Genomic DNA, 26525 nt, shown 5'->3' with positions numbered 1-26525 from the left:
ACAGCTCCCAGAAGTCCTTGGGGGAAGCCATAACTGTTTAATGTACCATATTTACTTGAATGTAGTGTGCCGTCGAATCTAATGTGCAGCCTAATTTTCACGACGTAATTTGGCCAAAAAAGGGGTGCATTACATTCAAGTAAAAACGGTAGTATCATAGTGCTATAAATGTATGGTGTGGCCTATATAAATAATCAGGGACAATTGAAGCTGATTCATGAGTCTTGTAGGTGCTGTTATGAACATCTTCCATGAACCAAAATTTAAAAGTCCTGTGGAAGAAAATGTTTAGTGTTCTACTCATTCGTGGGTAAGCACCTGGGATCACAACCACCATGAATGCCCCACACAACTCTCCTCCTACTAGCAAAATACGGCTCTGCAGTTGCCCTGAATGTCCTTGTGCTGCCCACATTCTTTTTTTAAAAAAATAATATTTATTAAAGTTTCAAAAAAGTTACAAAAATCAGAAAAAAGAAAAGAAAAAAAGAACAAAAATACAAAATACAATAAAATAAAAACAATTAAAAACAAACCAATTTTCCCATATCTTGTCTTTCATTTACTTGTTTCCCTGACCTCCTCACACCTCCCTTTTTCGTATTCTAGTTCAATCAGTTATTTCAGCAAATCCTTTCCATTTTTACTTTTATCTTACCAATTTATCTTAATATATTATAACTTTACATTCTCACCTATTAATAATCCATCTTTAAATACTCCTTTATAACATTACTACTGAAACCACATAACTTCATTCCAACATCCTTCTAACATTCCTTAATTTTACAGTATTTCTGTAGATAGTCTTTAAATTTCTTCCAATCTTCTTCTACCGACTCTTCTCCCTGGTCTCGGATTCTGCCAGCTTGTGCTGCCCACATTCTGTTGGGTTCAGTTGGCGAACTCTGTTGATCTCCACCTTGTTGCTCTCTTCCAGGCCGTGCCAACCTTCATGACAAGGCATCTTTGCGCATTGAGCAGGTTCGCTCCGAGGACCAAGGCTGGTACGAGTGCAAGGTGCTCATGCTCGATCAGCAGTACGACACGTTCCACAACGGCAGCTGGGTGCACCTCACTGTCAATGGTAAGTATGGGGGCTGCTTTGCCCAAGCCAGCTCTGTATCACTCTCTTCTCTTTCCAAGCATGTGTGGTGGCCTATCACACAATTGTTCTCATGCCGTTCCACCACGTGGAATTCTCCCTTTTCATCAAAGCATCTGCTGTTGCCTATTATAGAAGTAGGACCAATCATGTGAGATGTGTATATGTGTGTATAATAATGCAACTACAGTGGTACCTCACAAGACGAATGCCTCGTAAGACGAAAAACTCGCAAGACGAAAGAGTTTTTCGTTTTTGAGTTGCTTCGCAAGATGAATTTCCCTATGGGCTTGCTTTGCAAGACGAAAACGCATTCTTGCAAGTTTGTTTCCTTTGTCTTGCAAGTTTGTTTCCTTTTTCTTAAAACCGTGCATTCAGGGGGTGCAGTTGTGACTTGACTTCGAGGAGCAACTCATAGCACGCGGTGTGGTAGCCTTTTTTGAGGTTTTTGAAGGCTTTGGTTATTTTTGAAGCTTTTCCAAAATCCGTGCTTCGCAAGACGAAAAAATCGCAAGACGAAAAAACTCGCAGAACGAATTAATTTCGTCTTGCGAGGTACCACTGTACATTTATCTCAGGGTAGACCTATTGAAATTAACTTAGTCTTGTTCATTAATGTCAACGGGTCTGCTTGGAGTAAATATCAGTAAAGAAGCCTAAATATCTACCTAGCTATTCCGCAAGCTCAATAACTCCTTTGTGCAAGGTGCGTTTAATTGCTTGGCGCTTCCTTGACCTCTCTCTGCATCCCCTGGTTACAGGACCTGAAATTGTCCTCTGAGGCTCCCATGTGTTTCATACTCAGAGAAAGCACATGGAGCAAGCACCCAAAACCCACACCGTCCCAAGAACAGTCTAAATCACAATCTTGTCACAGTAGCCAAAGAGTGGGAAATAAGAATGAAGGGAGAAAAGGGGAGCTGAAATGATTGAAGGGATGGAAAGACTCCTCCCTTTGGAGGGGTTGCAGGGTTTGGGACTTTATAGTTTAGAGAAGAGGCGAGTGAGGGGTGGGACGATAGAAGTTTGCAAAATTATGCATGTCATGGAGAACATAGATGGAGAAAAGTGTTTCTTCCTCTCTTATAACATGAGAATTTGTGGACATCCAGTGAAGCTGAATGTTGGAAGATTCAGGATAGGGGAAAGAAAGTATTTCTTCATCTGGTGCATAGTTAAACTATGAAACTCACTCCCCCAGGAGGCAGCCATGGCCACCAACTTGGATGGCTTTAAAAGAGGATTAGAGAAGTCCATGGATGATAAAGATTGGTGGTGGTTGCTGGAAACACCAGGAAGGGAGAGTGCTTTTGTGCTCAAATCCTCCTTGTGGGTTTCCCATGGGTATCCGGTTGGCCACTGTGAGAACAGGATGCTGGACTAGAATGGTTGCTGGCCTAATCCAGCAGGCCCTTCTTATGTTCATGTGAAGATGGTAACAGAAGGAACTGGGTTTTAAAAAATAAATAAATTACCATTTTATTGAAAGAATTTCAGTGATGAAAGAGGAAAGAAAATGGAGAAAGAAATAGTGCAAAAATACAATAAGAAAAAGATAATATAGTATATTTACTGTAATCAATTACATTTCCACTTTAGTATTATATATAAAATATTATTGTCCAAATACATATATGATTAATAATAACCTACTATATTTTGTATAAACTTTGCTTGGATAAATATATTGAGAAGGAATTGGGGGTTAAAACAACTGACTAACTGTTGAGGCTTCCCTTGGTATGAGGATAGTAGAGAATAGAATGAATAGAGCTGTACACATAGTTAGATCCATCTGCCTCCCCCTCCTCCTGTGGTGAAATGTCTGTTCAGTAACATTGCTTGGCTACCTAAACACTGAATCAAGTTGACATTAATAGAGTAAATCACAGGAGGCTGTAATTTTCTCTGTAACCCCAACTACTAAATCCCTTTTCTGTTGCTCAAGTGACCACAGCTGTATTCCTGAATGCAATTATTCAGCTTTTCCTATCATGTAGCAGAAAGCTTTTCATGCACTCGTTTTGTCTTCTGAACTTTCTCCCATTGACTTTGCATTCCACAGCATTTTTTCCCCTGTGGGATCATCTTAGATGGTAATCCCACGTGGCTGCTTCCATGTGGGGAGCAAGGGAGGGAGAGAATGTCTCCTCAGGCTGCTGGCTGGTGCATGGGCCTTCTTGCCCCTTTGCAGGATGTAGCTATAAGAGTTTGTCTGGCTTAGCAGAGCTGAAATGTCAAGTTTCAGCCTTGGATTACTTTCAACCAAGTGGTAGAAACTATGACAGCAACATAAATATGTGGGAAACGTAGAAGTTTGAGGAGGTAGACAGCAGTGGAGTCAAGATCTTCAGGACCATGGACAGCTCATTGTTAGCTGCCACCAATTTTGTTCTGATGAAGGCCAGAGGCCTCTCTGCTGATTGCCAAATTCGTTCATTTATTGCCTCTACTCCCCATCTTTTCTCCAAGCAGCTCAAGGTGGTGAACATGGTCCTCCCTCTCCCTATTTTAGCCTGACAAGAACCCTGTAAGGTAGGTTAGGCTGAGAGGTAATGATTGGCCCAAGGTGACCCTATTAGCTTTATGACTGAGTGGGGATTTGATCCATGCTATCCTAGGTCCTAGTCTAATGCTGAAACTGCTACACCACACTGGTTTTGAGGAGAATTTGCACAGGAAGAAGTTGCCTAAGCCAACAAAGGGTACTTCATCAGTGGCATCCAACTGTTGATCTTGTCTCTGATGAAGACAAACTGCCTGGATACATGATGTGTTGAGTGAGAGGAGCCAGGCCTGGGTTCACGGTCTGACAATAAACCCTTATTATCAGAAAAAGAGTCCCCTCCTCATATTCTGTGTCAGTAGAGTCAAGGGCTAGTGGCCCTGCAAGACGGATATTCCTGATTCAAGGTTACTGTTAGGGGGTCTTGAGGTCTAGGTGTGAATAGCTGACTGGGGTCCAAGTTATCATGGCAGCAACTGCTTCCCAGAGCTTTCAGTTCCTGCTTCCAAGGAGGAAAAGCACATTAAGGAAGTGCAAGTGTCCTGTTGTTCAAAAAAGGCATAGCATCCTAGGGGGATGATGGAGATAAGCAAGAAGTTTTGGAGAGGCAGTGACAAGTGAGGTGGAGCAGGTGTGCAGCAGCCTGTTGGTAGCTGGGTGCTGGAGCTCAGTGACTGTTCTGGAGCTGAAAAAGGGATCTGGTGCCAAGGTTTGAGAAACTGTAAGTGGGTGGCAAGGAGCAGTCCAGGCCTCCAAGTTCCAGTGAGAGTGAGAGGAATTACCTAAAACTGGCCTTGTAGGAGGTGACCCATATTATTATACAGGGAGCTGCTTAGCGTTGGGACCAAAGTAGCAGCTACCTGTGCTGAGATGGCTTTCAGTAGAACAAGGAGGTGGAAACCAATGGTCCAAATGCAGCCCTCCAGATACCCCTTTGTGGCCCATAGAAATCTCCTCAGGCCATGCCCCCATCCCTCCCTGGTCTTTCCTTGAGTGATATTGCCCAGCTGCAATATATCCTTCAACTGTGCTAATGGCTCTTGCTTACCAGCATGGAAGATAGAGAAAGATGTTTATGCAAAGATCTGGCTTTTGCATGAATGAAAATATAGTCCACTTGGAGAAAGGTAAGAGCCTTTGTTCTTTTGCCGCTGGCCCTGCTCACTGTGGACATGTGGGCCCCGGAAGGTCACTCATGAGCAAATGCTGGCCCTGGGCTGAAAAAGGTCCCTTGTCCCTGTAGTAGAATAACATTAAGGGATGTCATCAGGTGAAAGGGAGGAGTGTTGATCAGGGATTGGTAAGGATGTTAATATTGGAGGGTTAACAAGCAGCAGGGGTGAGCAGGAAAACGGCAGCTCGTGGACCTAATCCATCTCCCTGAGGAATGTTGCCCTGCTTTCTGGTAACCCATTTCTGTAGGTGAGATACAAAATGCTGGTGCATCCTTTTCTAAGAAGCTGAGTTGTTGACCATGGAGGAAACTGCAGGTGTGTCTGGCTGCTGCAGCATCTCACCTGCATATTTGCATCAGACCTGTTTTGCGACGCCCTTTTCAGACATGGCATTTAATGCTTGTGATTCGTCACCTGCGACTTTCATAAGCTGTGACGGTGTTTGGGGGTGATCAGCGATGTCAGAAAGGGGGGCAGAAGTGTTCCTTGAAAAGCAGAGAGGGGAAAGTGAGTGACCTCGTTAAATGGCTCTGCTCTGTGCCTAACTTAAAAGACGTGCCTGGGAGATGGGAGGAACAAACCTCCAGGAAAATGAGCAACTTGGCCTCGTTAACTTTTAATAAGAGCTTTGCACTCAACTGAGCATCCTTTGAATGTGTGTTTCTTGAAGTATGAGGCATGCTCACTGAGGCAGACTCTGCTTCTCGTTCCAGCTGCACGATTTGCAAGCGGTGGCAAAGCTCAGGAGCTATGCCTGCATGAAACTGTGGGCCGGAGTTTGCTTTAAGGCTTGGCTCCAAGGACATCAGAGGCTCCATTTATTTTATTTTATTGCTCTAATTAGCTAAGCCTTGAAGTCTTGCAAAATGTGGCATATTGTCATGTCTCAATTCAGAGAATGGAACAGGAACCGCTTTGTAAAGATCACAGGCCTCCCCCTGTGTATCTTTGTCTTTTTTTCCTCTATTGATGGGAAAACGTCTTCGTATTTGTTTGGCTGGCACTTTTTTTAAAAAAGGAAGCCACCTCTGGGAAAATGTTTAGACCTCTAGGGCTTGTTGAAAGATCTTGTAGTGCAGGAATGGTGAACATTTGACCCTCCAGATGTTTCCGAATTACAACTTCCATCAGCCCTGGCCAGAATTGCCAATGGCCAGGGATGCTGGGGGGACACAGGTGGCGCTGTGGGTTAAACCACAGAGCCTAGGACTTGCCGATCAGAAGGTTGGCGGTTTGAATCCCCGCAATGGGGTGAGCTTCCGTTGCTCGGTCCCTGCTCCTGCCAACCTAGCAGTTCGAAAGCACGTCAAAGTGCAAGTAGATAAATAGGTACCGCTCCGGCAGGAAGGTAAAGGGTGTTTCCGTGCACTGCTCTGGTTCGCCAGAAGTGGCTTAGTCATGCTGGCCACATGACCCGGAAGCTGTCTGCGGACAAACGCCGGCTCCCTCGGCCTATAGAGCGAGATGAGCGCGCAACCCAGAGTCGATCACGACTGGACCTAATGGTCAGGGGTCCCTTTACCCTTTACCTTTAGGGATGCTGGGAGTTGTACCTCAGCAGCATCTAGAGGGACACAGGATCCCCACACACCTGCCCTTGCAGTTCACTGCTAGGAGAAAGGCTGCTTCTGAATTTTCATTTTGACAACTTCGTATCTACGGTGGTGCCAGGTTGAATGCAGCCACTGCTTCCTCACTAGATAGGTCACTGCAGTACTGCTCAGAGGCCACGATATTTATAATTCTTCAAGTTTACTAGGATTTGATCAGACCTAATTTTATTGGGATCCCCCCCCCCCACATAGAAACATTTTCACTGATCATAGACAGCTGTACCCCTTAGAAAATCAAGCAACGCTACCTTGGGACAAAGGGGCACTGTTGTTGCATCATGGCTGACTGAAGAGAGAGATTCTCTGACTTGCAGAATAATCGATGCAGGCTTCAGAGTTGTAAAGTGCTTTGGGGAGGTTCTGGACAGTGCTGCATTTTCCCATCAGCATTTTGGATGCTTTTTTTTTTTTTTTTTGAATGTGACATAAACAAATGAGCTGAGGACTAGAGCGCATCCACCGTTAATCATGGGGCTTTCTGGCTTTGCCTGACTGTTTTCCCTGGTTCGTATATCTTCTTCCGATATCAAGAGGTCTCTATCTTTTTAAAAGCTAAATTATTGAAAGTGTTAAGTCAGTGCCCTTGAATGAAGTTTAATTGGGAAGCTAGGAAACTACAACCCCCCTGAATCCCAACAGGAAAAGATGGAACACGGTTTTCAAGTTGAGTGGGAAGAGCGCTGTTGCACTTCATTCTGGCTTGCAGCCTCCCCACTTGGGGAATCTGGTTGGTCACAGTGATAACAGGATTCTGGACCAGGTGGACCTTTGGCCTGATCCAGCAGGACTCCTCTTAAGCAGAGGCCTGAAAGGCATCTCCTGGCTCTCCCAGCAAACTAGGCGTGGTTACACTCCCCCTTCATAGAGGTTCACTTGCTGGGAGGGGGAGGTAGTGAGAACTGGTGGGGAGGGTTGGCTGATGGTAGGAGCAGACCTCACCATAACCCAGGCTTCCATTTGAAGATTTGTAATGGGGTGTGGAATTCAGAGCTCTCCCTTTCCCCCTCTCACCAGTTCCTGCTGGGAGTTGCCATCCCCAGGGCCGTGGCTTCAGAAGATGGTGAGCGCCTGCATGCATAACTCAGTGGCAGAGATGAACTTCACTCTCTATCATCTCCAAATAAGGGATGCTGGGTCTCAGAGAAATGCCTTCCTGAAACCCTGGGGAATTAGAAGAGGGCTAGGTGAACTATAGGTCTGACTCGGTATAAGGAAGAGATATGGATATAGATAGAGATAGAGATAGAGATTATAGATAGCCCAGAAAGGAGAGGAGCAACATAGTATAAAACCATCCTATAGCAGTTGGGACTGAACCTCCAATTCTGCACCTCATTTGCAATTGGTAAAATGGTGTGTGTGTGTGTGTGTGTGTGTGTGTGTGTGTGTGTGTATCTCTATCTCTATCTCTATCTCTATCTCTATCTCTATCTCTATCTCTATCTCTATCTCTATCTCTATCTCTATCTCTATCTCTGTCTGGGTATCTGGGTGATTTTCCAGCATGGGTCCCCAAATGGGTGCAAAATAGGGTGACGGTGTTGGTCCCTACACAGAATGAAGTCCCTGGAAGGGCCTTTTCAGTGGTCTGCCTATTGCGTTGCCCACTGAGGTGCATCTGAGCACATAGCTGCTTCTTTTAGGAAATGGGTGAAGACACACCTCTTCCAACAGACTTTTGGGTGAATGACTGAAATAAATTATGAATAATTTGCCACAAATGCATACTATGGTTTGTATCCATATAGCTTTTGTTTTCTTGTATTTTATGTATATTACATTTGCATGTATGTTGTGTTGTTTGTCATATTGCTATATTGCAAAGCTCCCCGTGGCCTTTTGATGAAGCACTATATATAAATTTCTTAATTAAATGAATAATCTTGTGGATGGCAGCAGCACTCCCATTCTCCCTGCCTCACCAAAAAAAATAAAAATAAATCCCCTTGGAATGACAATATGTCATAATGGAACGGATTTCTAAACAGCCTTAAAAAAAAAGGGGGGGGGATTACAAGCACCCAAAGGAACATTGCTGCTGCAAAATAGAAGACAGCAAAACACTGTTAAAAAGTAAGATTGTTCTCTCTTTTTGGCCTCCAAAGGGAACCTTTAGCTCAGCCTTAATTGGAATATCATCCTTAGGGTTTCTTTCTTTTCTTCCTTTTTTCTTTTGGTTCGCCATTGTTAGCAGCACGAAGAGCAAATCTTTTCCTGCATAAGCCGTGACCTTGAGACTTTTACGTTACCATATTTTGGTGTGTGTGTGTGTTTTCTGAGAATGAAACGTTCAAACCATTTCCAGTGTGGCTGGGATTTCGTTTTTGTTTAACACTTCCTGGGCCATGTCGCTGGCAGCTTGCAACACTGCGACATTGTGGGCTGGAAAGAATGAAACCCACCAGTCTGGCTGCATTGTGGGGAGTTAATGAATCGCAAAAAAAAAACTAACTAACTTGTGTCTGGTTCAGTTGCCCCAAGGGATGGGGGTGGGATGGCAAGGTTGGAATTCTGTGGCATTGTATTTAAGGGCTAATGATGTTCCTAATGCTTGCTGGGAGCCCAAATGGAGGGTTTTGCCCCCTCCCAACAACAACCTTCCTTTTAAAGCTGGGGCAAACATCTCAAGTTGCTTTCACTCACCAAGCTGTGTAAGAGAAAACCTACAATTGCCAGAATGCTTATGGGTATTACAAACCCTTTCCCCTGTTTCTTCATGGCATAGAATAGCTTTCAAAACAACACAAGAAAATTTCAAAGGCCTCACATCTACGGCTGTCTGCATGGTGAAGTTGTCAGCCTCTGATTCCAGTGTCATGTTGCTACAACGTCTACAAAATAATGTGCCTTAAGATGCTGAAGTAATTGTCTATGGAGGTCTTTGTATGTGAGGTGGGCAGATTTACTTGGATCTGGGCTGCAGAGTTCTGGAGTTTTGCTCTGCCAGACTGGAATGAATGTCAGAAACGGAGATAGATTCTTCAGTCCCTGGCGGGCTGTGATTAGACCTCTTGGTACGTACCTTAAGGCTTTGGGCAGAGGAAGGGGGCATAATCTTCACTGCCTCCTCACCTCATCAGAGACCCCAGATGAAGGCTGGGGGAACCTTTTTCAACCCAAGGGCCACATTCAACCATGCAAAAGTAAAATGTTTTACAGGCACACACCCACACATGCGCTCCTCCAGCATTCGTTCAGGCCAACGTGAAGAATAGTCGCAGTTCAAGGGCACTTTCCAGTCATCAAAAACACCTGTAGAAGGTAGAGATCAGTGAACGGTGTGACCTGGGAAGAGGGATATGTAGCCTGAGGAGGCGTTTTGGGAAGAGATATTTCCTGGACCCTTCAATCCCAGCTTGTTCACTGAGGTCATCTGCAGGAACATCGTTGACTATTCCCCACATGAGGTTTGTTTGGTAACATGGAGAAATCCTAAGCTGAACACTTTCCCTTTCTGCCAGGCCTAGGCGGGCAATTGAGAATACATCCTTCTACAGTGGTTTACTGGTGTTCATTTTCAACATTGTTTTGTTTTGCTTTTAACTTCCTGATGCTTCTACTGCATGGTTTTATTGCTATAAACCACTTTGATATATTTTCATGATGTAGCGTTACGTGAAAGTTAAATAAGTACGTAAGTAAGTATGTAAGAGTCCTAAGGGACAGAAAGAGACACCCTGAAGGCCACATCCAGCTCCCAAGGCATGAAGCTCCCCAGCCCATATGAGCAGGTGAACCCAGGGCTCTGGGTTGGCTCTGAGCCACATTAGACCTCTGCCTTGAGATCTGTGGCTTATCAAAGGAGTGGCAAAATATCCCACATGCCACCTTTTTACTGCATGGGAGCCTCTTCCCAGGATTGGTCCACAGCCTTCCATAATTCAGTGGGATTTAGTTCTGTTCAGAAAAGGCTTTCAGTCCAGCCAACTCCTAAGGTTTTGCCCCCTGAGGACAGCCAGGGTGGCATTTGGCAGTGTGGATAATTCACATTGGAAACTTCAAATCAGATATATCTACAGCATCTTCGCATCAGTGAGATGTCTCCGGTTCCAAGGAATCTGCCATTCCTCTACATATGACACTGAACACTTAATTTTTTAAAAAACCCTGGTTTTTAAATAACCTTATTGCAGACTTAATCCTCCAGGTCCAACAGTGCAATATAAGTAGAATTTGTGTTCTTAAGAATTTATAATTCATACATTATGATTCTCTCCCCACCCTCTCTCGCCCCTCCACCCCGAGCACATTAGCCTAGTTAATTTTTTTCTTTTCAGAAAATAAGCAACGTTTTCTAGGGGTGGTTACCCAAAAATCAGTTCTTTTCAGAGTCAATTGAAATTGCTGGAATGCCTTCTTAGAAAATTGGAATTAACAGCTATTTATGATTAGGTCTATATTATAATTCTCCCAGAGCCTGTTTAATCAAAAGGCAGATTGGTTATCTGCACTGTGGTGCATCTGTGCATTTTGATAGCTTTCCTACAATCGTGGGGTGAATGGGTCCCGGAGTAATGCAGGCAGATTTTCCTGTATTTGATGGAGAGGGTGTTCCTTTCATACTTCAAATTAGCCAAAATGGCCACTGCAAATGGTCATTGCACTTGCTTGAATGTATACTTAAGAGTTTTGCATAGAAATGTCGCAAACTATGCTTCGTGCATTTTATAGCCTTTTGGTCACACTCCTTATAATATATATTCTCTCTGCATATGAATGTGTATGTATATATAAATAAGGTATCTGCCAACCGAGCATAACACTTCATGTGTCTGAAATAGTCTCAAATCCACAAAGACTTATACCATCTGTTAGTCTAGTGCCACAAGGCTCTTTGTGTGTGTGCCTTGCGAAGAATAGTTCATGCTACCCTCCTTGGTTAGACCCCAAATGGAGTCCTGTGTTCAGTTCTCGGCACCACAGTTTAAGAAGGATATTGACAAGCTGGAAGGTGTGCAGAACCTTTATCTAAAATTTGGACAGAACCTTATATAAAATCCACTTTCCAGTTGTTCACTCTTTAGCTATTTACTGTATGCGTTTGCTTACTCTTGGGACGTTGTCTGAAGCCTGTACAGGTAAAGGGATGCTTGACAAAATCCATTTTTGTGGGGGAATGGATAACAGACCTGATGCTAACAGACCTGATCCACCCCCCCCCCATCTGTTGTGCGGATCAGAACACAGCCCCTCCTTTGGATTTCACATCCCTTTGAAGTTCTTCGGTCAAATGATATTACCAAAATGCACTTTGAATGTGCGAAAATATGTCAAAGAAAAAAATAATTCAATGTGTATTTTTCTTACCTATTCATTCCTCAAACCCTCCCCAAGAAGAAATAGCAGATTAAATTGGATACAGGACAGAACAAAGTTTATAAAATTCACATAGGTATGATACATCCATACCCATGTGTGGGTCAAGAGAACCATGTTTCATTTGCAAAGGGTTTGTAGGCCAGCAATGCTCAAGTTCAAGCAGATTCGGAATGTGTGGCCAGGGCGTGTGCCATCATCTTTCTCATGTCTTCTTTTTCTCCAATCTCCTTGGCAGCTCCCCCCACCTTCACAGAAACTCCCCCCCAATACGTAGAGGCGAAGGAAGGCGGCAGCATTACACTCACCTGCATGGCTTTCGGGAACCCTAAGCCAACCGTCACCTGGCTGAAAGAGGGGGACCTCTTAGGTGCCAACAATAAATATCAGGTAAGGTCATGCTCAGAAAGGGCCCCACGGCTCAAGGATGGAGGAAATACTCTGCATGCATAATGTAAAGGTAAAGGGACCCCTGACTATTAGGTCCAGTCGTGGCCGACTCTGGGGTTGTGGCGCTCATCTCACTTTATTGGCCGAGGGAGCTGGCGTACAGCTTCCGGGTCATGTGGCCAGCATGACTAAGCCGCTTCTGGTGAACCAGAGCAGCGCACGGAAACGGCGTTTACCTTCCTGCTGGAGCGGTACCTATTTATCTACTTGCATTTTGACGTGCTTTCGAACTGCTAGGTTGACAGGAGCAGGGACCGAGCAACGGGAGCTCACCCCGTTGTGGGGATTCGAACCGCCGACCTTCTGATCCGCAAGTCCTAGGCTCTGTGGTTTAACCCACAGCACCACCCACGTCCCATGCCTAATGTAGGGAGGTACAATTTCTGGCATCACCACATTCAATGGAATGTGGGTGGGATGGCTAGGAAAGAACCAAGGATGAGGCTTGGAGAGCTGCTGGTGATCCGAGCGTGCCGTACTGGGCTAATGTAAGAACATGAGAGGGGTCATGTCTTGTCCAACATCCTGTTTTCTCTTTTTGGATGGCTCTGTTTTTGCTTCCAAAGCAGTAGGCACAGAACCACTGAAGTTTGGTGTATTAGGGGAAATTGCAAGAGAGGTTCTCTGTCAGCTTCACCAGTAAGGCAAATAAATTTGCCAGCCATATTACCTACCTACCTATACATGGCAGGTGCTTGATAACTCTCCTGATCTTGTGATTCCAAGCAAACAGTACATTTAACCCCTGGATGGCCACAGGGTACCGCTATTGGATTTGTAAGTATTTACCACCTGACATTCATGGACTTATTGTCCTGAGAACCTTCTGAAATGCAATGCCCAAATCGGCAAGGATTCACACATCAATTAGCAGTGCCTGTGGCACTGAACACCCTTTTACTGTTTTCAGTTTTTTTAAATAAAAAAAACCCTATGCATTTCTAAATATGTCATGTTTGCTGTCTTGAGCTGTGACATCCGCCCCATGGGGTGCAAAGCTCTATCATGCAACTCATCAAAATCTCACAGAGGGGACCACCCTGTTTCATCCTTTCTCATAAATGCTCTCTCTCCCCCCCCTGAAACGCCTCTGTCCTTTGCTCAGCCAGGAATTCCATCTGTATGAATTGTAATTGGCAAATCAGGCATTGGAATTGGTACCGGCACCAATGAGAATAATTAGGAGTCATTTGTTAATGAGCTGAAATGGAAGGGTGAAGTGAAATGAAGCTTCGCGTTGGCAGCAGGGTGGAAGAGGATGGATCAAAGGTGGAGGAAATAATGCATGCATTATCTGTATGCTCACTTCACACTTGCACTAAACAAAGCAACGTGGGAATAAAAGTATGGTAGCTTAAGTGACCCTGCAGTGGGCTAGGCTGCCCATAGTGTGTTATGGCAGGATGAGGTGGGATTATCATATCCCCATTCAGAAAGGGGCTCAGGTGCCCCCTAATACTCATTCCACACGTGTAAGAAATCGATCTTTATGTGTGGCAGCACCCACACTTTGGAACTCCCTGCCTATTGACATCAGCAGGTGCCTCCGCTGTACTCATTTGGGTGCCCACATAAAACATATTTTGTTTGTTTCAGCAAGCCTGTCCAGACCTGCAGAACTTACATGTGTGGGTTTCTTTATTTCATTCTTTAACATGTATAAAACAGGGGGAATAATTATAATGATGGATGAAGATTAAAATACGAAAAGCTAAACTGTAAGATAGGCACATAGAATGAATACAGTTACACATGGGTTGAAATTAGAAAGTTGTGTGTTTTATGTCTTCTTAGCTGCTGTTGGTTTTATCTTCATGTTTTTAACTGTGTTTTTATTGATCATTTTAATGTTTCATGTTTTTGTCAACTGCTTGGAGGTTTCCTTACAATCAAACACTGTATACATATTGTTAAATAAAAAATGAATAACTAAAATGATGCGGGAGGGTGCAACCTCACACGCCGGGGGCCAAAAGCAGGCCTCTAGCCCTTTCTGTCTGGCCCTTGGGACTTTCTCTAAACTCCACCTCCTCTCCCCATGCTCCACCCCTCCCTGGTCCTGCTTCATCCATGCACTCCTTGATTGCTTTTGCATGCCTGGAATGTGTTCTTCAAATGCGATCATTCCTATTGCTTGCCTGGATGGAGCGGTGTGTGTGTGTGTGTTTCTGTGCAGAAACCTCTGGTGCTTACTTGGCAGGAATGTAGCCAACAGTACAAAGGTAAGAGTTATTTCCATTTGCGTCTCCCACTTTTTCCTCTGTTGGTTAGAGTGCTGGACTAGGACCTGGGAGACCAGAGTTCAAATCCTCAGTCATAAAGCTCATTGAGTGTTTTGGGCCAAGTCACCTCATCTTAGCCTCACCTACCTCTCAGGGTTGTTGTGATTGTAAAATGTGGGGGGCATGTATGCCACCTTGGAGGAAAGATGGGGTGATGATGAACAAGAACATAGAGGTACAGTGTTGATTTAGCTATTCAGTACATGATGTCCATTGTAAGTCTCACTATAGTTATCCATGGGTTGATGGAGGAGCCACTGAACAATTTTCCATTTTCATGCAGGATACAAAATTGAACTAGATTGTGTCAAAGTCATTAATATGTGATTCATGTTTTCTGGTATAGGAAACTAGAGTGTGGGTGTGGGTGTTTGGGACCAGCTAGAAATGGTCCAGATGCATATTTATTAGAAATGCAAATAGCAGCCATTGTGGGAGCGATGGTGTTTTAACACTTTCCTCCCCTGCCTGTCAAAAAATGCCCCTCTGAAGCTGCTATTTGCATTGGGAAGGAATGAAAGCATGCAGTTAATGCTGCACATAGGTTTAGCTGGGGTGTGTATGTGTGCGCGCATGCATATGTTTGTAGCTGCAATGGTTTTGGGTGACGAACTTTCATTCTCTTTTTTTCTCCCTCTTCAGGTTAGTGATGGGAGTCTGACTGTTGTTTCCGTTAGTCGGGATGACCGGGGCGCTTACACCTGCCGGGCTTATAGCATCCAGGGAGAGGCTGTGCACACTACCCGCTTGCTTGTCCAAGGTAACTAGCTGGAGAGTCCTTATGGGCTCCCTAGAACAGGAGTGTGGAACCTGGTGCTCTAGAGACATTGCCGGACTCCAACTTCCATCAGGCCCAGCCAGCATGGCCACTAGGCAGGGATGATGGGAGTTGCAGTCCAGCAGCAGCTGGGGGTATCCATTTGGTGCTACAACTGATGCTTGCTTCAGCAGCATATTTTACTTAATTATATTTGTTTTAGGTCTTATATTTTGCTTTTCGTCCTGTATGACCCTGTGCAATGGCTTCATTGTTTATTCTGTTTAGGAGTTGTTGCCTAGTGTACGATTGAAGTCGCTAGAGAAATGCCTTAGTGGCTAACGGATGGAGACTGTTCTTCTCGGTTTGGTAAACTTTGTGAGCTGGCTTTTCTGTTTCACGGCACGAACAGCGGCTTCCTCCTCTGCCCTGCGATTCTCTTTAAGCATGAACTTACAGCAGGTGTGGATGGCATGGTTGTGCCGCTCCCCTGAACCCTTTACAGCTGGGTCATTGCTGGTTAATGGGAGAGGAGAGGTGGCAGAGAGGTCAGCGTGCCGTGTTTGCACAGCGCCAACCTTCCTGGTACTCAGCAGTGACTCGGCTGTTGGGAGTTCAGGTGAGTGCTGCTGCCCCACCATGCCCCCTGCATGGTGGGTTGCATATAATATGAGAAATAAGGGAGAAGCAGAGTCGCACAAACACCAAGGTGTGCAATAGCCTGCAACAGGAGTGTAATGTTTCTGTTTTAACCAGTGCTTCCCCCCCCCCTTAAAAATGTTTAGGGGTACTCTCATTTTGACTCAAGAAAATCACCATTTTATAGTTCAGATCGGGAAAAATAAATACAGTAAATGGACAAAAGTTCAAAGATTCACTAAATGTTTAGGGGTATGCGTCCCCCCCCCCGAAAAAGCACTGGTTTTATTTGTGTTTTTCTCTTGTGAACTGCCCTGAGATCTTTTGATAAAGGGCGGCATATAAATCTAATTTTAAAAAAATGCAAAAAAGGGATTCATAGAAATATATATATACTATTGAAATTTGATACTCCTCCTCCCCCCAAAACTCATTTTGTAATTCTTCCAAGCATCTGTCTATCAAAACCCAGTTGTTGGTTGTCCCTTCACATGCTAGCATGATGGCTGGATGGTACTGAGGGTTAATGAAGAGGCTGAGTTAAGGAGAGAGAGGAGGCTGAGACCACCCCCCCTAAATTGTATCTCCATGTCTATATTTTAAAAATCATATATGTAGGTGGTTCTTATTTACTCCTGTGTAGAGAAGTAAAATGCTGGTTTGGGGACAGTGTTGCAATTGGACTGTATGTGGAATCTGCCTTTCAGCCCTGATTCTTCGTGGTCCTGTATTTCTCAGACAGGAAATTGCACATGCATATTTGTACAATGTGCCATTTTATGTAGAGAGAGGCTTGCTGCTTCCCCAAAAGTCTTGGCCACAAAGGCTTTTGCAGTTTTGATTCTGAGTTAGCATCGTCCACCCTTTCTTCCTATGTGCTCTCTGGCACAGGTGGGGGAACCTGCAGCCTTCCAAGCATTGCTGGACTAAGACTCCCATCATCCCTGACCATCAGCCATGCTCGCTGGGGTTGATGGGAGATGGAGTCCAACTGGCCTCCCCACTTGTGCTTCCTAGACTTTTCTTAGTGCCTCCTGCTAAAAGAATAGTTAACGGCTGTGTCTGTTGAAGGTGACCCTGAGCAAGTGGCCACATAACCTTCAGCCAGTGAAATGAGCCTCTTTCCCAATCCTCCATTAAAAAAAAGACCCCCTCCATAATGCCATCAATAAATAAACAAGAGCATTAAGTCCAGACCTCAGACATCTAAAAAGTGCTGAAGGCTGCTAGCTCAGCTGAAGAACCCAAGGAATGCAAAAGAGGAGCAGTGGGTCGGGTGTGTGTGTGTGTGTGTGTGTGTGTGTGTGTAAAAGAGCAGAGGCCTGATGCCTCGTTGTCCTGCATGGGAGACAAAAGGTTTCGCAGAAGGCAGGTGGAGCCCAAACTGGCAGCCTTGGCCTTGCCTTGAGGGGAGAGGGGGAGCGTTTTGTATTGATTTCCTGTGTCTGCATCGATAGTATTAACTTCCCTTCCCGCTCCCTTCCTCCTGCTTGCTTAACAGCTGTTCTGCGAGCTGGATTTGTCTGTGCATTGATTTTTATTGTTGCAGTTGGGTCCCTCTTGTTCTTTAAGAGCTGGGGCAGCTCGCAGTTTGAGTTTGCAGCATCACCATTTTAAAAACAGGGAGGGAACAGAAAGAGCAAAAGAAATAAAGAAAGGAGAAATAATTCTGCAGATTATTACAGATCCAGAAGAGCACGGGCTGCTTCTCTTCCCCTGGTTTCTTTTGGCAGCAATACAGAGAACAGCTAGTGGGTTCTGATGGGAGTCCCCTTAGGGGAAGAGAGATGACATTTTATGTTCCCCCAGCTGTCAGTCCTCCGGGTCAATATGTGAGGCCACCCTCAACCCTTGTCCTACCCTTGCTGATGGCATATTTTCTTGGAAGGGCTCAGGCTATTCTGGGTTCACTGGCCAGCGGATGAGGCCACAGTGTCCTGTGACTCACACTGTCTGTTCTTGACTTGCAGCAGATCTGCATCAGTGGCCATTCCAAGCCAGAGACCATTTAAATGTTCTGATTTCAAAGAACACGCTCAGCCACTGAGGTGCAGCCCCTTGCGAAGACTCATTGCCCCATTTGGAGGGTAACATTTTGGAGCAGTGATAAGTTGCATTGTGGGTATGCTTTGGAGTGCCCAAAGATCTGCATCATGCTGCAACAAAATGTTGCGGCGTGTCCTCACCTCCCAGGAACACAGGAAGCTTCCTTGTATGTAGTCAGATGCTTGGCTCATCTTGCTCAACACTTTCTCTACTTACTCGCAGTTGCTCTTCAGGGTTTCAGACAGGAGGCATTCTCAGCCCTAGCTGGAGATGCTGGGGACTGAACCTGGGACTTTATGCATGCAAAGGAGATGCTCTACCACTGAGTTTTGTCCTGCAGCTCTTCAGGAGTGCTCTTGATCAGGGTTCCTCTCCAATAGCCTTGCTTGACTACTGGATATTAAGGAGCTCAAACTGGGCTGGGTGGTGGAGAGTGTTCCAACTAACACACAACATTCAGTAGTTACTGAGCACGCCCACTCCACTTGTTTTTTGGGGTGGGTACATTGCCCCCCCCCTTAGATTTTTTTTAAAGATTCTCTTGAACTTCTGCAAGCCTTGGGATTCTTCAAAATATGTTAGGTAGGTCCCCCCCCCCAAGTATATTATTTGTATTTGTGCCATCTTTGCGGTACGTGTGTGACACTCCCCCTCACCCCGGCTATGTGACAGTCACTCCAAGGCTCCCTTGCGAAGTTATTAATGCAGGGCAGACAGCTGCCACCACCCTCTTTTCTTGGAAGCAAAAGGTTTCTGTCTTTTAAAGAAGAGGAAATGATCTATGTCCTGCAAAACTGTCCTCTTCTGCGCAGTTGTTAAATCTGCAGGAGCCCTGACCTCCTTCTCAGCTGGCCACCCCTGCTTTTAAAAAAAGAACTCCCAGGCCTTTTCAGACACCGCAAATGTGTAAGTGGCATTCGTCTGTCATGATGGCAGCTAATGGCCCTGCATTCCATTAGTATTAAAGAAAAATCCATTTAATTGGAACACAATTGTGCATGGGCCTGCCATCCTGATTGAACAGCCATCCTCGTTTATAGGCAGACTGTTTTAATTCACACCCTCCCTCCAAAGTCTGGAGAGTCTTAAAATGAAAAATAGGGGGTGGGGTGGGGAAGGGAGAGATCTATTTGGAGAGAAAATAGCCTTTTTTTGTTTTTAATGGTGCATGTACAACTTTCCTTCATAAACAAAGCAAAAACCTCTTTTAATCTAGCCAACATTTGCTCCTGGAGAGGAGAGTGTAAAATTTGCAAGAGCAGAAATGTTGTTCTGTGCAAATAATGCTGATTTAAAGCAGTGTTTGCAACCTCACAGGCCAAGCCTTTGCCAACCTGGTTTTGGATTACAACTCTCATCATTCCTGACCACTGGCCAGCACTCTCCCAGGATTCTGACTGTTTAAAGTGGTATCACAGTGCTTTAAATGTATGGTGTAATGGAGTCACACCCAGGCCATGATTTGTATGTACTTGCATATACACACAAAGCTGTCTTATTTGAATCCCCACAGAATTCAATTTCCTAGATGCCAGTGACAGATAACCTCTTTTAAACATGCCCCTTATTACATATAGAAGAGGAAAATGCCTGACTTAGGGGCCAACTTCCACGCAAACCCCAGAATCCTTTGCAGTTGCTCTCTTCATCTGTCTCGAGGACAGGAAACATGATAGCCATGAGGACTAGCCTCTTTACTTTTCTGTATGATCTGGGTGTTTCAAGCACCCATTATGGTTCTGCAGCAGCCTTGCTGAGAAATGCTGTATATTCAGAATCTGTGCCATGTGGTGACTGACACATAGAAACATAAACATTCATTTCCCATCTAGCTCTGAGGGGAAAACGTGGCCATTGTTAACACCCCCGTAATAATTCTTTTCAATTTAAAAATGGCCCTTTGCCAAATGTTGAGATTGGGCTATAGATAATCATAGTAATAAGCATTTTTCTAGCACTTCAGAAAATTGAAAGCAACTCATAACATCTTGATAATCGTGACCACAAACCTCTGTAGCAAGCCAACATTATCCTAGTATTCTAGATTTGGAGTTGGGAATTTGGGAGATGGCTGCAATATTGAGCCAGGCTAATGGTCCAGCTAGCTCATTATTGCGCACAACAGGTACCTTCACTTTCCTCAGTCCCACTTTTAACCCAAACATGCATTTGGGGACCAATTTCTTAATATTTTGCCTTACATTTGCATGGTGGCAATGCTCTTCTTGTTACTCATCTTGGATCAGGCTGTGACCCACTGATGGGTCCCAGCCCACCAGTTCAAGACCAGTAGTCTACATTGGAATTTGCAAACATTGGCTGTGGGTGGGAAAAGTCTCTCTCGTAGGCAATGTCTGCAAATAACAGCAACTGAGGCTGCTTTCTTTGGCTGAAGAGCAATGGGTCAAATTCTGTTTTGGCTGCGAGCAGCTGTTCCCTGCTGGGGACTTGCATGTGCAACCAAAACAGAACTGAACCCCCGCTCCCTTCCATCATCTGAGTGATATCAGCTGATTGACGATCCTGCGTGATTTGGGGAAAACAGCCTTGTGGGCCAAATTGGATCCCCTGGTTGGCCAACATTGGCCTGTGGCCTGGAATCTCCACACAGTGACAGGCAGTGGCTCTGCAGAGTATCAGACAGAGCTTTCCCAGTCCTTACCTGGAGATGGTTGAGATTGAATCTGGAGCCTCCTGCATACAAAGCAAGGCTCTGCCACTGAGCTATGGCCCAGTACCCATTGAGGTGGGATTGAGGAGTTGAGCCTGAGAAGTTTGCCTTAAGCACCTTTTGAGAGTGAGAAGTTCAGAATGATCAGTTCCCGTGCTGGACCAGATGGGTCCTTTGGCCTGATCCAATGGGGTGCTTCCTATGTTCTTATGGCAAAGTCGTCTCAGGGCCAGATGCACCAACTCAAAAGTACATGGTTCTTACTCTACGAGGAAGGAATTCAGAGTGGAGCTGTGCTGGATTATGTGACCTGGGCGAAATGCCAAGAGTTTGTGTTCGTTAGGCACGGTGGCTCTTCTTGCTCTCGTTCCCTGCACCGTTAAGTCAGCTGCTCTTAGCAATGAGCTCATCTTCCCTTTCTTGGCTGCTGAGGTAACTGTTTGTCTCCTGCTCTCCCACAGGACCCCCTTTCATCGTTTCCCCTCCAGAGAACATCACGGTTAACATCTCCCAGGATGCAATGTTCACCTGCCAGGCTGAGGCATATCCAGGCAACCTGACCTACACTTGGCACTGGGAAGACGAGAACGTCTACTTTAAGAAGTGAGTTTGGATTCTGTTTTTGGGTCTCTCTCTCTTTCTTATCTGGTCTTGGTGAAGGATGCGGTTGGGAATGGGGCAGCTAGGGTGAGCAAGCAGCCTCAGTTCTCTTTTCAAAGGACTGCACACTCCAGCAGGAGGCCCTTGGAATCATCCACTAACAGTTATTCATTTTTAATTAAGTGCATTTGACACATACGTTTGATGGCAAGGTTTGATGGAAAGGATCAACCCTCTTCCCCAATGCTGTGATCCTGATTGGACTTGCCTCCCTGTCCAGACTAACTGTTCAATTGTTGTAAAAGCCATGGGAGATCCCAAGTATGACTCTGGTTTTGTGCTTAAGTCCTCTGTGCTGTGCTGCAAACCTGTCAATATCGGGAGTCTCTATAGTCAGGAGAGGTCTGCCTCTTTCCCATCATGCAGTTCACATTCAGTGGTGTCAAATCATTCATAATTGAGCCTAGGAAGCTGCCATTTACTGAGTCAGAGCCTTGGCCCATCTAGCTCAGGACTTGCCACACTGGCTGGCAGCAGCAGCTCTCCAGGTTTTCAGACATGGTTATCTTCCCAGCCTTACCTGGTGATGCCCGGGGATTGAACCTGGGACCTTCTGCATGCAAGACGCATGCTCTAACACTGAGCTATGTTCCTTCTGCTACACACTGGATACCCCCTTCTCCCTGACCCTGTCGTTGCTCACTTGTCCTCTCTTTTGCTCCTTTTCCATTGCAGCGACCTAAAGCTGCGGGTTCGGATCCTGATTGATGGGACGCTGATCATCTTCCGAGTCAAGCCTGAGGACGCTGGAAAATACACCTGCATTCCAAGCAACAGCCTGGGGCGCTCGCCATCAGCCTCTGCCTACCTGACTGTGCAGTGTGAGTGCATTTGTCTGGGGTGAATGGAGGCTGCCTGGGTGATGAGTTCCCAGACACAGGATGACAATCAATGACATGCTTACTGGCATGAGAAATGTCGACAGTGGCATCCCTGTGCAGCCTCCCTGTAACTTTTTACGGGCACTGAGATGACTGCGTTGGCACAACGTCAGCCCAGAGAGTGGAGAATAAATTGTGCCTAAATTACTGGGACTGACGAGGCACAAGCTGATCAGTGCGGTTGCTGGGTTAATTGCTTTGTTTAATGCAATGCTACCTAGCCCTGCCATATTGTACCAAGCAGCAGATGCTTCAGAGTTAGAGTATCATATGAGTATTAGTGTCCCCGGGGAGGGTTAAGCTGCCACTCCTTGCCTAGGCAGGATGCACACCCATCAGCTTTTATTTAATTCTTTGTTTTTAAACCAGTGCTTGCAATCTGCTAGGTGCTTGGCCAGCGTTGCTTCCTGCAGCCCCCCACCCCTCAAACAGGACACAGTTTAACCCCTCACTCACTCACTCTCTCTCTCACACACACACGTAAAATGTTGTCCTGCTTTGCAGGTTATGGCAGCCATGCCAACTGCAGTGTGAGGAGCAGCAGGCTGGCCCAGGCAGACTGGCCATGCATCGGGGTTTAATGGGGCGGTGGGAGTGCCCTTCAGGCTGTGATTCAGGGAGCACCTGTCCCCTCTCTGTTAAACTCACCTGCAGGGGAAAGAGGGGAGATGTGCTTCACAGTGCAGTTTAGCAAGATGCTCTGTGAAATGCCTCCCCCTCTGCTTTAAAAGGGGCTGGATGTTGGATCGAGGGGAGAGGCTTGGTGAGGTGTAAATGGAGGGGGTTTTGGTCAGCTGTAGGGGAAGGGCAGTTGCCAAAGGGGTAGGTAGGATTGGTGGAGTCCCTAGCGTGTGCTTGTGTACATGTATACATTTCTTTCCAGGGGTTTTTCAAACTATAGGTGAGATACCGCACCAATCCTTGCAAACTCAAGTGCATCAGAATGGTTTTATATCTCTGTTACATTTGTTTTATCTCAAGGTGAGAGCTGTGCTGCGGCTCCCAGACCCAGCCATGTGAGATGGATGTTAACCACAAGGCTGAGCTGGAAGGGACACAGTAGTTGTGCAGATGCCCTGGCACACTTGGCATGCCACTGCCTTTGAGTAGGAAGTTGGGGATCAATAAAACAGCAAGCAGCTTGGGAAAGGGCAAGCTTTTGCCTCCAAGGTGAAAGCCCAAAGCATATAGTAACAACCAGCCGTATTCAGCAGGCACTGCCTGTGGCTCCTTGAAGCAACCCAGATATTGGCTCATGGGTCATTGCTGTGCATTTTGACCACATATGGCCACTTGCCCAAGCTAGTGCCCTCCCAGATAGTTTGGACTACAACACCCATCACCATTTTTACAATTAAGTGGTATATAACTGTTGTTAAATAAAATAAAATAGTGTTGCATTTGCAGTTAAGTTAGTGCTAGCCACAGTTTCCTTGAAACCAGGGTGTAACACTGGTTACTTCTAACCATGGTCTGTGTTAACCTTGGTGCAACATTACACCATTGCTTAAAAAGTAAACCACAGACAGGAGAGGGATTAATGCCAGAAAAATGAGGAGGAGAAAGTGACTGCGCCTGCAGCATGTTCCACATCTCCTAACTATGGTTACATTTTTGCCCAGATTTAAAACCTCTTCCTGATTCTGGATTCACTGTTTGGACTTTGGTGCTTCATACACATCTGCAACATGCTATGAAGCTAGGAGGAAAGGAGCATCACTGTTAGGTTCTGGTTTTCCGGGTCACTTTTGCTCCAGTTCTTGTCTGGGAGGGAAAGCTGTCTCGTTCAGTGTTCCCCAAGTAGCTGTCAGATGGCAACGGCTTTTGGCCAGTCATTAATCAACCAAGTTGGATGCTGTCCAGTGACCTAGAAGTGAAAAAGCTCAGTGTCCCGTTACCAATCCCTTGAGCCTATGTTGATTACATTTCCTAAGACATGGCACTAAACTGTGTGTATACAAATCAAGTTCCTCATTACGCCCTGGATATGAATCTGGGTTACGATGCCACAGACGGCATCAGATGACCTTGATAAATGTTTCAGTCCTTGGTGGTTGTCAGCTGTTTGCAAAGTGTGATGGGCTGGGGGAGTGGTGTGTTTGTGTGTGTGCTGTGCAGTGCAGTGCAGTGTGATCAGACAAAACCTCTGATTGAAAAATCCCTCTCCTTCTGGAGAATCTTACTCCCGTTCACAATTCATGTGCTGAGTGCCGCTGGAACACTGCTGCATGGGAATATGCAAGGCTCTTTTATGGATTTTAATCATTTGATTTTTAATCTTTAATACCTCTGTTGTGTGGGTTTTTTCTTTTTTTAATTTTGTCCCTGGCAGGCTATCAAATTTGGAAAGCGAAAAGAAACGAACACAAAACCCTCTAAAGCCAGAATAATAAGGATTAATGCCCTCCCTCCTCCTTTTGACTTGTTCCCATCAATCACAGAAGCAGGGGGATCCAAAATCCCTGACAATGGTGGCGTCATTCAATCACTCTTGGTTTGACGCTAGGAATTACCCGTCGCCTTTTTTTTGCTCCCCACCCCCATCACCCAAGGGAAGGGGAGGAGAAAAACAAGAGCAAATGAATCTGGAATTCCCAAATAGTCAGTAGACCAGAAAGCGGAGGATGCAAAAGGAGGTTATAGTCTCTGTTCTGTAATACTGCTAATTGGACAAGGCTAAGTAGCACAAGGGAGCAGACACAGGAAGATGTGGAGGATGAGATTTGGAGGACTGTGGTGCAGGATCCAGGCACGATGTTGCAATCAACCAGTTTTTGAACCAAGAACCTCATGGCAGTGTCCTGGAGCCCCTTGAGAGGAACCCAGTCACTGTTGTAGAAGGAAGAACATTGTTGCCCTCCTGGACTCTGGTGTGGCTTTGCCCTGTGTCAGCTTATTGGTTCCTTCTGGCCTGGTCTGGCTATAAATACCTCCAGGTGAGGCCTGAGTTGTTGCCTAGGCAACAGACAGGCCTTGGCTTTGCCTGTGTGCTCCTCCAGCCTTACTCCAAGTATTCCCTTCAGACAGTTTTTGTCTTTCCCTGTCTGGTCTGGTCTCTGCAAACTTGCTTTCCTGTCCATTCTGCCTTACCCCCTTGTTCCAGCTCTGTGCTAAACAGATTTCTTGATTCAGGTGCTGACTTAGAACTGACTGTGCTATGCATTTGTCTCTGCCCCCCATCTCTGCTCCCCAGTGATTTTGAGGCGTACAAACAAGGGCAGAGGGAAAACACTGCTCCCAGAGCAGGAGTGATAGTGTCATGTGCTGGACCACATGGGTAGTTGACAGGCCCTCCTTGCTCAGGCAAGTTAATGAGGTGGAATCGAGGGTTTCAAGTTTTGCTATGGTCTGTGACATTAGCATCAGAGGAATGAAGGAAAATAGTGAAGCAGAGGCTGGGCACTTCTTTCTTTTTCTTTGATGGGGTTCCTGCTTCATGGCACTTCCTTGCAAGATTGTTTCCATTTCTGATTAGAAGTCAACTGTTGCGTTTCAAATGTCAGAAGATCTGTTGTTAAAGCTCGGTATGTTTTACAACTTGAGCTTATGAAGTCAGAACTAAGTATCACTGAGTCAAATGGATCTTGCTTGCAGGATTACAGTCATGCTGCATAGTTGACCAATGCTGTGGACCCAGGTCTCCCCAGCCAAATACCAACACTCTAACAATCACTTCACCACCCTTTGCCAACTCACTAGCCTAAGGATGTCAACTGATCCTAACAAAATGGGTATTGTGCTAAATACACCTGCTATTTAAGGTGTACATGTGCATGGATTGTCAGTGATGTCTGCATTTTTGAACTCTTGTTGGCTACGAAAGCTGTCATGATAAGCTCCTGCACTTAAAAATTGAATCCTATGCCACTGGTCCCAAATCATTCTGCAACTCATGTTTCAGCTCTGCCATTCTCTCCAATAAACCCACACCCCTATATCTACCACCAATACAGAGAGAGAGAGAGAGAGAGAGAGAGAAAGAGAGAGAGAGAGAAGGAAAATAAAGGGTGTACTTGTAGGCACACCATGATGCAAAATTAGCCAATTGTTGTCAATGATGCTATGACCCTGATTCAGATCTTGCTGTGAAGAAGCATCCTGTTTGGTGATGGCTAAGCCTATTGGTTAATCCCAAGGTTCAAGGACCCACTGTCATGTGGTGAGCTAGATCATGCTCATTTGGCCTCAACTCTTAGGAAAAGGCCATAGCATGACAGTAGATCAGATGCTTTGCATGCAAATGGTGCCAGTTTCAATCCGCAACATCTCCCCACAAAACTGGGGAAGACCAGAGAGTCTTTGCCAGTCAGTGCAGACAGTATACCAGCAGCCTCCCTCACAGTAAGCTTCCGATGTTCATAACTGTTTGTCAGGTATTTTCCTCATCTTTGTTGTCTTTTATGTTCCCCCCACATGTGTTCCAA

At 45.5% G+C, this 26525-nt stretch overlaps 1 protein-coding gene across 6 annotated transcripts in view; it reads left to right on the top strand.

Annotated features, from left to right (window-relative positions):
- IGSF9B (immunoglobulin superfamily member 9B) overlaps positions 1–26525 on the top strand; it is a 119748-nt gene that overhangs the window by 46894 nt on the left and 46329 nt on the right. For all 6 annotated transcript variants that reach the window (XR_013833738.1, XM_079956110.1, XM_079956109.1 and 3 more), the window contains exons 3-7: positions 941–1087; positions 11954–12105; positions 15090–15207; positions 21022–21163; positions 21896–22041. Coding sequence is in view for 5 of the 6 variants with exons in the window: in XM_079956110.1 (XP_079812236.1) it covers positions 941–1087; positions 11954–12105; positions 15090–15207; positions 21022–21163; positions 21896–22041 (705 nt within the window). In the remaining variant the exon portion in view is untranslated. The remainder of the gene's footprint in view (positions 1–940; positions 1088–11953; positions 12106–15089; positions 15208–21021; positions 21164–21895; positions 22042–26525) is intronic.

This window comes from Podarcis cretensis (assembly GCF_951804945.1).
Source record: "Podarcis cretensis genome assembly, chromosome: 15".
Lineage (NCBI taxonomy): Eukaryota > Metazoa > Chordata > Lepidosauria > Squamata > Lacertidae > Podarcis > Podarcis cretensis.
Note: the sequence above shows the minus strand (reverse complement) of the source record. Positions and strands in the feature narration are given on the sequence as shown.